The sequence below is a fragment of the Periplaneta americana genome, chromosome 12 (assembly GCF_040183065.1).
Source record: "Periplaneta americana isolate PAMFEO1 chromosome 12, P.americana_PAMFEO1_priV1, whole genome shotgun sequence".
NCBI lineage: Eukaryota > Metazoa > Arthropoda > Insecta > Blattodea > Blattidae > Periplaneta > Periplaneta americana.
Window position 1 is genome coordinate 142,579,912 of NC_091128.1, and position 16,878 is coordinate 142,596,789.

At 34.1% G+C, this 16,878-nt stretch overlaps 1 protein-coding gene across 1 annotated transcript in view; it reads right to left on the reverse strand.

The window, feature by feature from the left end:
• The window catches only part of LOC138709982 (dual specificity calcium/calmodulin-dependent 3',5'-cyclic nucleotide phosphodiesterase 1-like), a 199,808-nt gene that overhangs the window by 138,619 nt on the left and 44,311 nt on the right, over window positions 1–16,878 (reverse strand). The window contains exon 3 of the mRNA XM_069840663.1: window positions 10,968–11,154. Within this exon, the coding sequence (XP_069696764.1) occupies window positions 10,968–11,154 (187 nt within the window). The remainder of the gene's footprint in view (window positions 1–10,967; window positions 11,155–16,878) is intronic.

Sequence of the window (16,878 nt, forward strand, 5' to 3'; positions counted from 1 at the left end):
CAAATCTTAGACAAATTTGACAACAAATGTGTGAATATTCTACATGACTTTGGGTTTAGTACATTTTAAAATGCAATTACTAGACATTCATCATTATCATATCTTGAACATGTATTTTTTAAAAGTTGTGCCAAATTTCTCAATTTTGATTCTGGAGTCTATTGTAGTGCATTGACTGATCATTATTTTACCTTTGGGATTATTAACTTTATTAATAACACTATTTTTTGTGTAACATGATTTATATACCCGTTTAAAAAAAGTAAATTAAGAAAATAGTTATGAGAGAAACTTGGAATAATGTTATTAAGTACAAAAATCCTGATATTAGTTTGATTAGTTTTTATGTTTAAAAAAAGTAAATTAAGAAAATATGTTAGCGGAATAAGAAAGAAACTTGGAATAATGTTATTAAGTATAAAAATCCTGATATTAGTTTTGTTAGTTTTTATACACATGTTTAAAAAAAGTAAATTATGAAAATATGTTATCTGGCATCAGAAATTAAATTTGGAATAATGTTATTAAGCACAAAAAATCCTGTATTAGTTTTGTAAGTTTTTATATACATGTTTAAAAGAGTAGGCTAAATTATGAAAATATGTTATAAATAGATAGATAGATAGATAGATAGATAGATAGATAGATAGATAGATAGATAGATAGATAGATAGATAGATAGATAGATAGATAGATAGATAGATAGATAGATACATAGATAGATAGATAGATAGATAGATAGATAGATAGATAGGTAGATAGGTAGATATATAGATAGATAGATAGATAGATAGATAGATAGATAGATAGATAGATAGATAGATAGATAGATAGATAGATAGATAGATAGATAGATAGATAGATAGATAGATAGATAGATAGATAGATAGATAGATAGATAGATAGATAGATAGATAGATAGATAGATAGATAGATAGATAGATAGATAGATAGATAGATAGATAGATAGATAGATAGATAGATAGATAGATAGATATGAGAGCAGCAGTGAAGATATAATTAATTCATTGTTAAGAATATCCTTTTTCGAGAAAAAATTATATTTAAAGAAGGGTAGTTTCAAATGGAGAAAGACCTATGCTAACAGTAATAATATTTCAGAAAGATTATTTAAAAACGCGAGCTTTCAATGCATCCTGACACGGGCAACATAAATGGTTAATGTGGTTTGCGAAGGAGCGCAGGTTCAAACTCTTGTATAAATAGCAACTTATTTGGTGAGTGACATTTTATAATTTTCCATTAATAATAATAATAATAATAATAATAATAATAATAATGGCATCGATAATACATTTCTGTCATCGGCCGCTACTAGCCTCAACTTGTGTGAAAGACGTTTAAATGCACCTTAACGTAGGAAAATGGGAGGACCTTGAGAAAATTCTTACAAATTACAAACTTAACCCTTCAGAAGTATCACTATGAACTTTTCAATGAAAAATCCCAGACAGAAACGAGACTCTAACTAGTGACAGCTCACGGGTCACCGTAGGAACTTCGCGTCATCTTCAGTATCCTTCACTGTCTAAAATGAACCTACATTCCATCAGGAAGTTAATTTTCTTTTAGTAGGTTATTTTACGACGCTTTATCAACATCTTAGGTTATTTAGCGTCTGAATGAGATGAAGGTGAGTCCGGGGTCCAACACCGAGAGTTACCCAGCATTTGCTCATATTGGGTTGAGGGAAAACCCCGGAAAAAACCTCAACCAAGTAACTTGCCCCGACAGGGAATCGAACCCGGGCCGCTTGGTTTCGCGGCCAGACGCGCTGACCGTTACTCCACAGATGTGGACCAGGAAGTCAATATAAATATTAAATAAAATGGGTGGTAGTCAGTGGCGTAGCTGAAATTTTGAGCAGGGGAAGCTAACTCAAGTTGTCTTTCATGTATGAGGAAACGTATTGCAAAAATATAGTCTTAAAATAAATAGTAGTATATGACAAGTCAGCAGTCCGAATATTGGTTGGAACCTCATAAGTAACACCAATAAGGCATCACCTCAAATGGTAGTAAAATATGATTTCATGGTTTACACATATCTCTAAGAAACAGACACTTACAGTACGTATAATTTAACATTAGCTCACTCCCTGTCATATTAGAAAAATCACAATATTAATGGTCAATAGATACAGTGTTAGTAAAATTACGTCAATCATCGTTAAAATCATTATCAGAAGATTATTTTTACTACATAAATTTATTAGTGTTATTTCACTCATTATTTATATCAGCCACAATGCACACTAACACTTCAACTGAACACAACACACGAAAGGGATAACTCGGAAGCTAAATTCTTTCCAATGCCAAAGCTAGCTTCTTGCAAGCCTTGCGACCAGGGTAGTTTATTTAGAAAGGGATGGAAAATCTGCGGGGTGGTTTACACAGAAGAATGCGTGAAGGAAACAAGTCTGTGGAGGGGATTGGAAGCTGGTGTGTGCAGGCTTCATGTTTATTGCTGCATTACAAATCATCCTGAGCTGCCGCATCACAACATTTAAGGCGTACATAGAAATTGTATTAAAATTAATAAATAATTGTGTTCATAAACTGCAGGTTTATTATGGAGTTTTTAACTGGGGAAGCTGAGCTTTTTAGCTTATATTGACGCTACGCCACTGGTGGTAGTATTGTCGAAGTAAATTACAAATTGAACTCAAACTTACTGACAGCTGCACGTTATTGCGTTAATAAGAAATGATATTTCAGCCGCGCTATTATTTGTAGTTGTAAACATGGGCTCACAAGCACAAGAATTTCCGTGGGATTCGATGTATTTCCGTTAATTCTTTAAGTCTGCAGGTTATGTTGTAAATAATGGATGAATGACGGTTGGCAAATACGTACTAGATCCTACCGCGGTGAACATCCAACTGTGCTGCGGTTATGTTACCCTAAACTAATATTTCAACTCTCCAGTTTTGCTGTTTTCCTTTCCTGATTTTCATCAGGCGAGTAAACAGTTAACAGGCTGATATACAACGCCTGTATACAAACAAAACTGTTCACCCAACGCAATCACTGAAAGTCGCGTTTATTATGAGAAACTAACCAGCTGCCTCTAAACAAAACGTACTGTATTAATTTTAATAATTTTATGTACGACGTGAACAAAGTAGACATACATAAATATCTAGTATTGTAACTTGAATACGTATATCTTTAATTTCCATATGCATTCGAGAATATAAGTATCGGCATAAAAAAACAACTAATATCTTCATAATGTTGTTACGTCTAATTTTGTTCTATTCTATGATAGTGGTGTCGGGGTAATTTGGGTACAGTGGAATAATTTGTGTAAGTTACAATTTATTGAATAAAGCTTTACCTAATCTTTAAATACATGATAATTTAATATATATTGGGTATTTCACAATTGCCTATCATGTAGTGTTAAAATGTGTGCTGATGACACTGATATTGCATTGTAAAAAAACTGTTTTTTATTTATCAGTTTACGAAATGGCATATCACATTCAAAGCAATATTGTTGGGGAACCAGCTGTGATACAGTAACCAAATTCATGTACTTGTACATTACACAAGGTTAGAAAACGTTTTTAATAAATGTAGTAATATATCTTTAATAGTTGTTAGTAAATTACAATTTATAAACGTGGAGTAATTTGGTTATAATTATACGTTAATTGGTAAGTAATCTAGTTTTCGTTCCATATCATGCCATGTACACAAATTATGAATATACTTTACTGAACGCCCACCAGATCGCGACACACTTATTTGTTTTTATTAATAATAATACTGGGTGTTCAGTTCAAAATGTGTCATGGCTCGCTGTATGCCGTCATGTGGCTAGCCGATGAGCCTAGAGAATTCAATCTTCCTACACTCCCGCAGAGGTGTATAACCTAAGAGGCAGAAAAGTTGCCTAGCAAGTACGGCGTTCATTCTGAAGAGTACGTACCGATACGTACGGTAACGCCGGTAATGGCAGGAATGTGAACTGTTTGGAAATACGTACTGTCGGGATATGGGGAGAGGGTCAAGACGATTACTTATGTATTTGTTGACATTAACTTCGACGGTCAACATGGACACGGAGCATTTGATTTGTGTTGTGGAATGTTACCGTACCCAACCGATGATAACAAATACCCTGCGTACGACTTGCCGACGCAAAACACAGTTCGAAAGAGGTTATGGTAGCACACAGACCGTACAGACCGCCATCTGTTGCTACGACGTTCAAGTTATACCGTACATGTTCTCAAGTTCAGATTGAAGAACGCCTTAAATAATAGGCAACTTCTCTAACATATAAGCTGAAACTCGCTTCAAATCGGTGACCCAACAACAGTGACGTCATGACACACTTTGAAATGAACACCCAGTATAATACAACAACCAGTGCTTTTCTTCTATAGAAAAAAGTGGTGGAACTCTGTTTAGAATATTTTATAACGGAAGGGGAGATGATTACTGTCTTTTAACCTACTTTTCGTCCAACTAAGACTTTCAAGGGAAAAGCGGAATTCAAAGAAAAATTATATTAAGAACATATTTATTCACACATAATTCCGTTTCATGATGAAAAATACAAGAAAAAGGTGCCGGAACACCGTTCAAGCGCGTTCCGCCAGAAAAGAAGCACTGATAACTTCTTTGTAGTGTCGGACATCCAGTGTTGTAGATAGGTCGATGTTAACACGCAATCGAACATTCTAAGAAACAAACTGCAACTTGAGTGGCATTAGAAAAAAAACAAAGGTATGTGTCAAAAATCTCAACCTATCTATGCTGGATGACCGATAAAAGTTTTTATTATCGTTTTTGAAAATTCATCTATGTAAATTAATGTGAAGTCTGCGCTTGGTGGGTTGCATAGAGTAACTCTGTACGTGGCCTTACGGATGGCATAAAATTTATTTTTCAATTTCAAAATTTCGCGATACACTCCATCGGGCTGCGCTACACACCGGTTGGGAACTACTGCATTAAGCTATAGCGGTGAATAAAGATATAGCTTTGAAACTGTAAAGAACGTTATATTTGTAAGTGCTTCAAAACATAAACAAGCTGCTGGCAGTCGCTGGTTTATTGAACATTTCTAAATATGTTTCGGCATAACAATATAATGACTGTCAATGTTTTAACGACTTAACTCTCAATTCAGGAATTTTGAAGCCCGCGGTGACGTGGTAAGTGAACTGTGACGCCGAGCATAAACGAAATTCGTCGACTCAGCGAAATGACAGCGATACGCACAAGAGAGCATGCCGTCCTAATTAACGGCGCTCGTCTGTTGACAAAGGAACCTCAAGTAGACGCACGTAATTAGATACCGCAATATTAATTGCATAATAAATTATGCTCCAGAGTCCGACTTGAGGCGTGGGCTACGGTACAGAGGAGGAAGCGGTGTGTGCACTGGAGCCGAAAATCAAATTTACAAGGACAAGTACATTGAAAGCTTAGTCTTGTAGCTGGAGTCTAGATGAAAGCGCGCTTCAATGCTCTGGAGGTCCAGGTTCGATTTCCGAGGTCGAATATTTTCATGATTTTCTTTACTATCTCCAAGAGAGGTAAGCAGGGGATCCCTAAAACTTCGGTAGGAAAGCAATGTCTAAATTAAAAGGAAACCCTCCACAATATCAGTTAGAGACGCCTTTTTAAAGTTGTACAGGAACATTATTTTATTTTTACTAACATTTTTAATATTAACTTGTCTATATTTTTGGATTAAAAGTCTAGAACCGGAAACACCGCTTGCTCCCCCTTCCAAGACTGGAGTTCGATGATACTGCCGTAAAATACAAATCACTTTACTACGTATAGGAAGGAAGAAAAGTAGTTCATTTATGTAAATTGGAAATATCGCAATTTTGAGTTTGATAATTTTTATTAGGTTTTTGTTTAATCAAAATACAGTACTGTATTAACACAATGGGCCGTATTCATAGACATTCTTAGCGCGGGCTATCGGTGGATGATAAGCGAACTAACGTTTTTCGTATTCATAAACCAGTGTTAGCGATATGACATGATATGAATCCTGTTTAGCACGCTCGTAGCGCGGGCTAGCGAAATATCTATGAATAGCACCCTTAGTGTTTTACTCACGAATTGAGCTATCCATTCGGATGTATTAATTATGCAGTGTATATTGTACTGTTACAGCACATTAGCGTACAATATAGAGAATGAAGTTAAATTGAAAAATAATCATAATATGGATATTTAAACACATTTTTGAAAATGGTGGCCGTTCATTTCGATACAGGCTTCAGTTATTTTGTGCATATTATGGCACTATAGACTATTCTACCTAATTCCAATTACCAGTTTCGACCTTCGTACGAGTAACTCATGTTGAAATAATTCTGTACCTACTATATAAAAGAGTAGCTACCTTACGTACTGTAAATTTAATCTTCACTTCTGCCCGGTCCGAAAAGATAAAATTACTTAGAAATGCTATCTACTGTCCGTTCAAGTGGTTTTGTCGCAGGGTCGTAGAAAGGAGGGGGAAATCACGTGACAGTTAATTACTTAACGAGGCCCTTTTATTTAAGTTATTTTAAATAGTTGTATAATATTACGTAGACGTACAATTCCTAACAGAAATTAATGTTCTCAGAAAAGAGCTAAGACAGCCTAGCTACTAGACTTTACAGAGGGGCGAACAGAAGCAGGTGGGGGAAATCGAGATGCGACGTAGGCAAACGGATTACAGTACCTGTGCGAAAATATGGTTCAATATTGAACGCTCTTTCGTCAATGGAAAACGCGAAAATATTTCTGGAACGTACTATACTCACTAACTCAGTACTGCATATGCGGCCTCGGTTCTGTGTGGAGAACGGTTGGAAGGTTAGTAGTAGAGGGGGTGGGAGTGAAGTACATTAAAAAACTCAGGTACAATAAAAATTGAATTAAAAATAAAATGATGTCCCTGTACAAGAATATAAACAGTAAAGCACACTAAATTAGGAAACTGCAGCTGCCAGCAAAATTTTAAGACGCAAAGCAATACGTCTGAAGTGGAAGGTAAAATGTTACTTCCTGCCAATAGGTAACGTCAATAAACGAAAACGAAATTTATTTTACACAAGGGAACACCCACTAAAAAGGAACAACTTTTTTCCTAATAATTTGTTGTCAACTAAATTTTGAGAGGACGTCTACAATGTAAAGGACTAACAAAATTCAAATTTTGAACTTCCAAATGTTTCTGACTTTTGATTTCTTATTCTTTTCTATTATCTTTAGATTTTCAAACCCCAGTTTTTAGTAGATTAGAATATGCCATTATGAAAGTTCAGGATAACACAGAGGGTTTGGAATTGAACGGGTTACATCAGCTTCTTGTCTATGCGGATGACGTGAATATGTTAGGAGAAAATCCACAAACGATTAGGGAAAACGCGGAAATTCTACTTGAAGCAAGTAAAGAGATAGGATTGGAAGTAAATCCCGAAAAGACTAAGTATATGATTATGTCTCGTGATCAAATATTGTACGAAATGGAACTATAAAAGTTGGAGATTTATACTTCGAAGAGGTGGAAAAATGCAAATATCTTGGAGCAACAGTAACAAATATAAATGACACTCGGGAGGAAATTAAACTCAGAATAAATATGGGAAATGCCTGTTATTATTCGGTTGAGAAGCTTTTATCATCTAGTCTGCTGTCAAAAAATCTGAAAGTTAGAATTTATAAAACAGTTATATTACCGGTTGTTCTGTATGGTTGTGAAACTTGGACTCTCACTTTGAGAGAGGAACAGAGATTGAGGGTTTTTGAGAATAAGGTTCTTAGGAAAATATTTGGGGCTAAAAGGGATGAAGTTACAGGAGAATGGAGAAAGTTACACAACGCAGAGCTGCACGCATTGTATACTTCACCTGACATAATTAGGAACATTAAATCCAGACGTTTGAGGTGGGCGGGACATGTAGCACGTATGGGAGAATCCAGAAATGCATATAGAGTGTTAGTTGGGAGGCCAGAGGGGAAAAGACCTTTGGGGAGGCCGAGACGTAGATGGGAAGATAATATTAAAATGGATTTGAGGGAGGTGGGACATGATGATAAAGACTGGATTAATCTTGCTCAGGATAGGGACCAATGGCGGGCTTATGTGAGGGCGGCAATGAACCTCCGGGTTCCTTAAAAGTAAGTAAGTAAGTAAGTAAGTAATTAAGTTTTTAGTAAAAGATCTAAATTTTTAATATTCCTTTTTTTGTTACATTTACAAGACATATAGAAACATTTCTAAGCATTCATTTTATGAAATATCTCACTTACTCACTTTAAATTTTTTTTGTAATGTTAAAAATGTTATTTTTTCTACATTTAATTAAAAATATTAATAAAATAAACTAGCAGCATTTCTCACAAAATAAATGCATATAAATATGCAGCTACCTCATAAATATTTGCAGTAAAAATTTCATCCATATTGATTAATATTTGGTAGAAGAAAATTGGTGCTAAATGAACAAAAATGAACACGAAAAAATAGATTTGAAACAGCCCCAGGTTTCCAGCGAACAATTATCTGCAATTTCTTATAAACGGGGAATAACCTCTGTGAATGTCCCATATTAACCGAGTCCTCAGAAGTTAAGTATTTAGGCATTGCAATTGACCAACACTTACGATGGAACAAAAATATTACATATTTATGCAATAGATTAAATAAAACAATTTATATCTTTGTTATACTTCGGTCATATTTACCAATTAATATTTTACGTCTCATTTATTTAGCTTTATTTCAATCCATTTTCCAGTATGGAATTTTAGGGTGGGGACATGCATGTATTTCTAATCTCACTCCACGAATACTTATTCAGAAAAGAATAATTAAAATATGCCTTAATAAACCAATTGATTACTCATCCGAGCTTTTGTTCACTGATTTTAATGTTCTGAAAATTAAACAGATTTATTATATTGCCTTATTAATCTTCATACATAAAAACCGTAATAAATTCAAATTGTATAATCATAAATATGGAACTAAAAGATCCGATTTTATACGACTACAGGAACCAAAGTGTTTCACAAGCACATCTCTTAGCCATAGTACCTAATTTGGTTCAAGGTTATACAATAAAATAATTGATAAATACCCAAATTTGGAAAATTTTAGTATCAGAAATTTAAAAAATAGTGTTAGGAATTTAATTTTTAAAGAATATATATTGATTTAATATGTATATGTATTTGTATGACAAATTGTTAAAATTGAAATACTATTTTTAAATTTAATTTATTCCTGTAATTTTTTTTCTTGACCCAGTTTGTGTCAAATAATTATCTTTGTGTTTAGATATCTCCCTGAGCACGAGTTTTTTACTCCTTCAGGGAAAAACTAAGATTGTATTTTTGTCCATGTTATTTTATTAACAATAAACAGTAAACAATAAACAGTTATCGTCACCATTACTTCTAAGCCTCGATATTAACGGTAATAAATTGCAGGAAAGTGATTAACATATGTACGATTTGCATTGCGTGACGAACTATTTTATCCCAGAGGCCGAAGAATTTTTGTTTTCATATAGGCGAAAAAAGCATTCCCAACGGAAATGCAATGTGACCTAACTCGAGTTTGGTTGTAGATAATGAATATTCTGATCCCAAGGGAAGTGGCAACATGTTATCGGATGACAGTCGACACGTGCGTGCAGCCACAGAATTCATGACAGCAATTTTCCTTTCAGCCATATTGTTTATTGATGCGGGTAAATTACTACACTACTGTGTGGGCAAAATCGAAGAGACACATCACATGACAAATTTCTTGATCTCTCAGATTAAAAGACTTTGTCCGTGCCAGGTAATTTAGTGTCAATGGTTCTACGTAAAAATGAACAACGTATTAGGATCATTTGCAGAATGTCTATAACAAATGATGTCCATCAATTCTTACCCTTCCCATTATTGCATTTATAACGATAGAGTTATAAATTCCTAACAGTGAGTAGTTTAATACTAATGTAGTAAACGTACAAGAATTATTTCCTTCATGTGAAATGTTTCACGAGAATAAAATAAAATTCTCATAGTGACAGATAAAATGCCGTGTCCATACTAGTTAAGTTTTTAAAATGGAGCATGATTCTGTCCAGATAAAGGTTTGTTTAATAATGTAATTGTGAAAAAAAATTAAAGAAACATTTAATATTATCAAAATTTCTTCATTTATGTCTGAGTTTATATTTCCTTAAACATGATTACATAATTACTCTAGTCCAGTAAGTGAGTCAGGTCTGTTACACCATTCTGTTCCTATGGATACAAAGTTGAAAAAGAAATCCCACAGATGTCAGCACAAGCCAAGATGATGCACAAAGAGTCATTTTGATTATACTGCTATGTTCACCCATTTTGATTTGGCGAGATTGTGTGTCATACTCTTGCTTTATGTTTTAGTCTAAGCGTGCATTTTTACTCTGTCAGATCTGTTTGTGTTGTGTTTTCCACAAATAACAACATATAAAGTAAAGATCAAGATGACATAATAGTAGACGTGTCCAGTAGTTAAGTTGCTATTTTGAAGATTTTTAAGTAAAAAAAAAAAAATTAGGTTAGCACATGCTTGTTTGCTTTGTCAAGTCTGTTACCTGTCAGATATGTCACTCCATGTCATGTGTGTTACATCATTCAAAACAGTGCTGTAAAGCAAGGTGAGTGTACAGTGGCTGATTACTGTGGCAGAGACATTGTACTATATTAATACATGCAGAATATGCACTAAGTAGTACTTTAATTTTGACGTTCTCAATCGTCCATTTATTATACAAATTTTGCAAATGACCCATTAATTTTTTCAACTATAAGTGGGTCAGGGCTACAGCATAGGGATCAACCTTACTGTACCTAAGAAGAGAGAAATTTCTTCTCCCATTTTAAACCCTAAAAACTACACACACACACCCAACTACAGCTGAGACGAACCTGAGAGCTGCTTTGTCGCAGGCATCTGGCGTGTCTACGGCAGGTAGGTTTTCGGTAGCTAGATCGACAGCGTCTAGCACTTCATCGTCCGCAAATGAGGAAGAGGAAGGACATCCAGCCACAGAGTCGCTGTGGTTCTGGTTCTTCTTGGTGCTGCTCCGTCGCACGATGGTCAGGGATCCCTGTTCTGCAAAAGAAAAAAACATAGATTTCAGTAATTTGATTTTTGTTTTTCTTGAAGTATGTTCACTACTACATTACAGGTTTCAAATCGTAGATCTACCGCCGATTATATCGTATACCAGTGATGTCAAAGCAAGCGCATTTTTCTGACCTTCACGTCGTGCGCGGGCATCAAGCGCTAAGTATGGAAAGAGGAAGGGTTGTGTATATGAATAAGCAGCCTGTTGGATTAAGAAAACAGTGTTGCACAAACTTCAAACGGAACGTGAAATTTTATGTCGTTATTTTTATATGGCTTCTTTCTGTTTGATATTATCTATATTGTCTGTAAAACAAAAGTACTAACACCGATTTCTTAATATTGCACTTGTGTTTTAAATCTTAATAACATAACAGAGAGTTAAGAAGGAATATTCACATAAATTCCGTAGTAGTACAACTATACTAAATGGATGAAACACATTATTCACAAAGAAAGTGATATCCCAAAAAAAGAGACTGAGTATGACATGATATTGATATTGATGCTACCTTTAGCCTTATAAAAGTAATCAATAAACCAATCAACAGTACAAAGCAAAGTTACCTAGATGCTGTATATGTTTTAAGTGTAACTAATATTCTATAACAAAACCCTTATCGCATTATGCTTTTAAGGTGATATTGGTGAGCAACTTCCTGTCATCAGAATATTAAATTATTTTCTCGAAATGTGCTAAAGCTATAGAGCTGACATTTTTACAACACATGGGCACGTATCTTTTGCTTATGATGTAACAGTAGTTACTTTGTTAATTCATTTCCTTACAAACAATTTCCATGCGAATATTTTCAAAATTTTCAATACACTATCTTCAGTAATACGTATATACGGTATATTAGATTTACGAAAACATTCTGTAAGGCTACTAAATAAATAGGCCTATATCTGAAAATTTCACTTTTATATAAAAAAAAGTTGAGAAAATATTTCTTTTGAATAAAGAAAATCAAACTTGTGAAAAATGAGCATTAAAATTAAAACTTACATTCTTATAATGCACTTATACTTCTCAGACAAATCTAAAAATTAACATAGATACAGTTTTAATAAGTTCTCTAATTGAATCAGTGCTGGCCATCCCTGAATATAGCTCGACCAAGCGGTATATACCACCTCTTTCGTCTGTCTCTTTCCTTTCTGCTGTCAAGCGCTCAGGCTCTCCTGAGCTATAAAGCGCGCGCTTGCTCCTATGGGCATCAATTGACATGACTGTATTACGCGAATAACATGGTGCACATAAACAAATCTGGACAGCTCTAAAAGTAAATACAGTGAAACCTCTCCTTACGGACACTCCTCATATACGGACAGATTTTTATATCTCAACTGAAATAATATAGAAATAATGATAAATTTAACTCTCGTTTACGGAAATTCTCAGACACGGACACGGACAGCTGTTTCACAGTCCTAAAGCTTGCTTTACCTCCTGACTGCGGACAGAACTTGGATTTCAATACCTAATGTGTTACAAAAATGGAAAATTTAGTTTTGAGAACTGTACAGAAGTTCCTTAACATGAAAGAAGACAATAAGGGTCTCGTAGGCTATACTGTATTTTTTTCGTGGAGTGCAGTTTCATAGAAAGGACTTTGCCGACAGACCTTCTACTGCCCCCTACTAATTGGTTGTCATAAATAAATATCTTCCTTAAGGTGACGGAAATTTTGTCTTCTCCTGTCAGTAACCAATCACAACCATTGTTCAGAAGAATTGACAGGCTCCCGTCAAATCCACGTGGAGGCAGAGTTGCTGCATCTTTTCCGAATTCCAAGAATCTCGTCAGTCTCATTTCAGGTACACCAGGATTATGGCAACTGTGCAATGTTGGAACGAGGGGACAGGATGGAATTGTCAGAGGTGTTTGTGTAGGAAGTCATAAATCTGTAAGTGGGTGTTCAAAGGAGCCACCGAACTGCACTCCTTGAAATAAAATAAGGCTAGCCCAGCCGGCTACCCTTGTTAGCTGGAAGCGAGTGGATAAACAGTCATAAAATTTAACCTGTCTGATGGGTCCAAGGTTTCGGCGATTGTGAAATTGTATTCGACACATGATAGGGTTAGTAGGATTATTCTCTTCACTTCAATCATTTGTTCTGTTTCGAGAGACATGGCACCTGGACGTAAAGGTTCAGTTGAAAACTGTGAATTACAGTACTGCATAACTGTAGACCTAGAATAAAATTGCCTGGCACAATACTGTATTTTCCTTTTTCGATCTTATCTACTGTAGTTCAAAGTTGCAAAGAATTTACTGTAGTATCTGTATTTACAATTAAGCTACAGTAATACATTAATTTCTTTTAAAGCGTGAAGGTACATAATGCATATTATAAATTTACTATTAGATTGGGGAGCCTACCTCCCAATAAAGGACACCTCCCAGAAGCGGACAGATTGTTACGTCCCTTCGATGTCCGTAAATGAGAGGTTTCACTGTATACGCTACATAGCATTACAAATATATATTTTTTATATACATTTCGTTATGTGCAGAAGAATTATCATAGAATTATTCGTGGGTTTGAGTTTCCTCCTTTCTTTTCTTGCGCTACAATGTCTCTGTATATAATATCGCTTGTCACCTCGTATGTTTGTATTAAATAATTTACATGTAATGTTCCCGTAATTCACTTCAAAACACTCACCGAATTCTGCTGTAAAAATATGTGATTGAGAATCTTTAATCTTCGGCATTATTATTCAGCAGGTACACTGTTAACGCATGCTAGAGTACTGACTGGTGAACGGATAGTCAACTTGAAACCTCCGTAACGCATCCTATCGGCCTCCAACATTACAAACCTAGTTATCACAATATTGTTATTATTATTATTATTATTATTATTATTATTATTATTACTAGCAGTACCCGTGCGCTCCGCTGCACCCGTTAGAAATAAATATAAAGTAATTACATAATTAAAATAGGACATTTGATCCAGGGAACATTCGTGATTGATAGAAGGATAAATCGTTTAATATGTTACTTAATTTAAATTGCATCCAAATAATTAAAATGCGATCATTTTGGCCCAGAGACACTATTTTGGTGCAATGACAATTCCTTTAACATGTTTCTTAATTTTAATTACATGCAACCATAGTTTAATGAACATTGACATCATTCAGATTTAATGTGTATACTTTATTTTACTTGTTATAGGTTTCCATTGAATTATGATAATAACTTAATATTAACCCTTGTTTTCTACGTATTCAGTAAATGGCGCTTGGCTCACTATGGTTCTGAACCCTTCAAATAACTTAAATTATATTATATAATATTACATATTGTATTATATATAGGCTATTATATTATATTAATATTATATTATATTATATCAGAAGTTACTGTAATAACATTATAATATTATGTCCATCTAGAGAAACTACACTTTCCAATGGTGAAATAATAATTAATTATACAAATCGGTTAATTTAGCTTCCGATATTACTTCATACAAATACAGAAACATTCTCTGTAGGCTATCTTTCATAGCTTTCGATTGTTGCTGTGCAAGGCCCCTTATAGACGAAGTCATTTGTTTATTAATTCATTACACGGCCTTAGATGGCAGTTATTTTAATTTTAAAACCCATTTATCTAATTAAATATCAGTCCTATCAAACTTTTTCAAGAAATAAAACTTATCGCAAATTATTTTTAAAGAAACTTTTGTTCTGTAACATTTTTCACCAAAATCAATAATAAGCGAGATATTTCGATTAATTTAATTCAGGCCCCCTTATAACCCCCATTTTAAATAATGTATTTTAAATGCCATATGGCCTAAAATCTAACTTACAACGAACTTAATTTATATTCCAATTTTCATCGAAATCCGTTCAGCCATTATCGCGTGAAAAGGTAACAAACATACAGACAGACAGACATACAAACAAAAATTTCGAAAAAGCGATTTTCGGTTTCAGGGTGGTTAATTATATATGTTAGGACCAATTATTTGTGGAAAATCGAAAATTACCAGAAAAATTTCGGCTACAGATTTATTATTAGTATAGATTATTATTATTATTATTATTATTATTATTATTATTATTATTATTGTCCACACCTGTGGAGTAACGGTTAGCGCGTTTGGCCGCGAAACCAGGTGGCCCGGGTTCGATTCCCGATCGGGGCAAGTTACCTAGTTGAGGTTTTTTCCGGGGTTTTCCTTCAACCCAAAATGAGTAAATGTTGGGTAACTTTCGGTGCTGGACCCCGGGCTCATTTCACCGGCATTATCACCTTCATCTCATTCAGACGCTAAATAACCTGAGATGTTGATAAAGCGTCGTAAAATAACCTACTAAAAATTAATAATAATAATAATAATAATAATAATAATAATAATAATAATAATAATAATAATAATAATAATTCCCTTAAGATATGTGGCCTGACTGTATTTGACTCTGGATATGACTTAGGTACTGTCAGTTTTAAGTCAAAGGAGTGATAAATTGTTTCACCTTTTAAAGGCGGAGCTTTCAAACATTCAAGAGATGCGCGTATTAATTACAAAATGGGTTAGCATTAATGGCCAAAGATTATAATGTTAGAGCACGGTTTATACTTCCACAGAGGATTAAAAATTGTGTTCGTTATTCTTTTCGAAAATTGGAATTTTTATAGCACATAAAAGTTAAAACCGCGCACGTGATCTGTCGCTCTCGAAGCGGAGTGCCCATTACTGACGATTTAATCCTCTATCCTTGGTTACACCGTCTCCTGCAGTCTATGGAGTGGGCTGTAAAGCATGAACCCGACTCGAAGCTCCAGAGAACAATATTTGCTAGCTTCCGAGTCTTAAACCGTGGTTTAATTGCTGACTGGTTGGTGTCTTTTGATTTCGAAACAATAAACTGCGGCTTTATACTGCATTATACCTGTCCTTTCGGCTACTTTTCTTTACTGTGTAATCAAAACACATGTTTTATTATCGAGAAATCTTAAATGCGAGCCGATAAAATGCAAAGAGTAAAACATTTTACGTGCAATTTTCTTCGTAATAAACTGTGACACACAACATGGGATTTGTTTGAACACATTTTAAAATAAAAAGTGCATTGTAACTCGTTAACAATTCTTGTTATAGGTTTCATGAAAATTATATAGGCATTAGAAGGAATAAAAATTGTATTAAATTTGTGGAAGAAATCTCCATTATAAATTTTTCTTGTAATACCTCCTTATTGCCAATTGTTGTTACTAAATAATGTATTTAATTCGTAAATTTTAAGCCATCTCTTAGTATAGCTATTTATTGCTTCTAAAATAATATGCTTAATAGCTATTTTATATATATATATATATATATATATATATATATATCTTCCTATAACCACTACAGGTTTGCCATTGACAAAGAGTACCATGATACAATAAATATAGAGAAATGCCTTGAGGCTTTATGAACACATTTTTATTGTTACAGTGAAAAATAACAAATTGAAATAGATTTAAACACAAAATAATATACGAAGTAACGTAAAGAAGATGTGAATTAAAGACATGGTCCATGTATAATGCCTGAAAATGGCTATTGATCCTTTGCGTGTTTGTTTTTAAAATAATGTGTTTAATCTGTAACTACAGTCAGTGTGTTGATATTATATCTCTTTGTTGTTACCTATTTCTTTAAAAAGAATGTGTTTAACTGGTAATTTTAAGCCAAT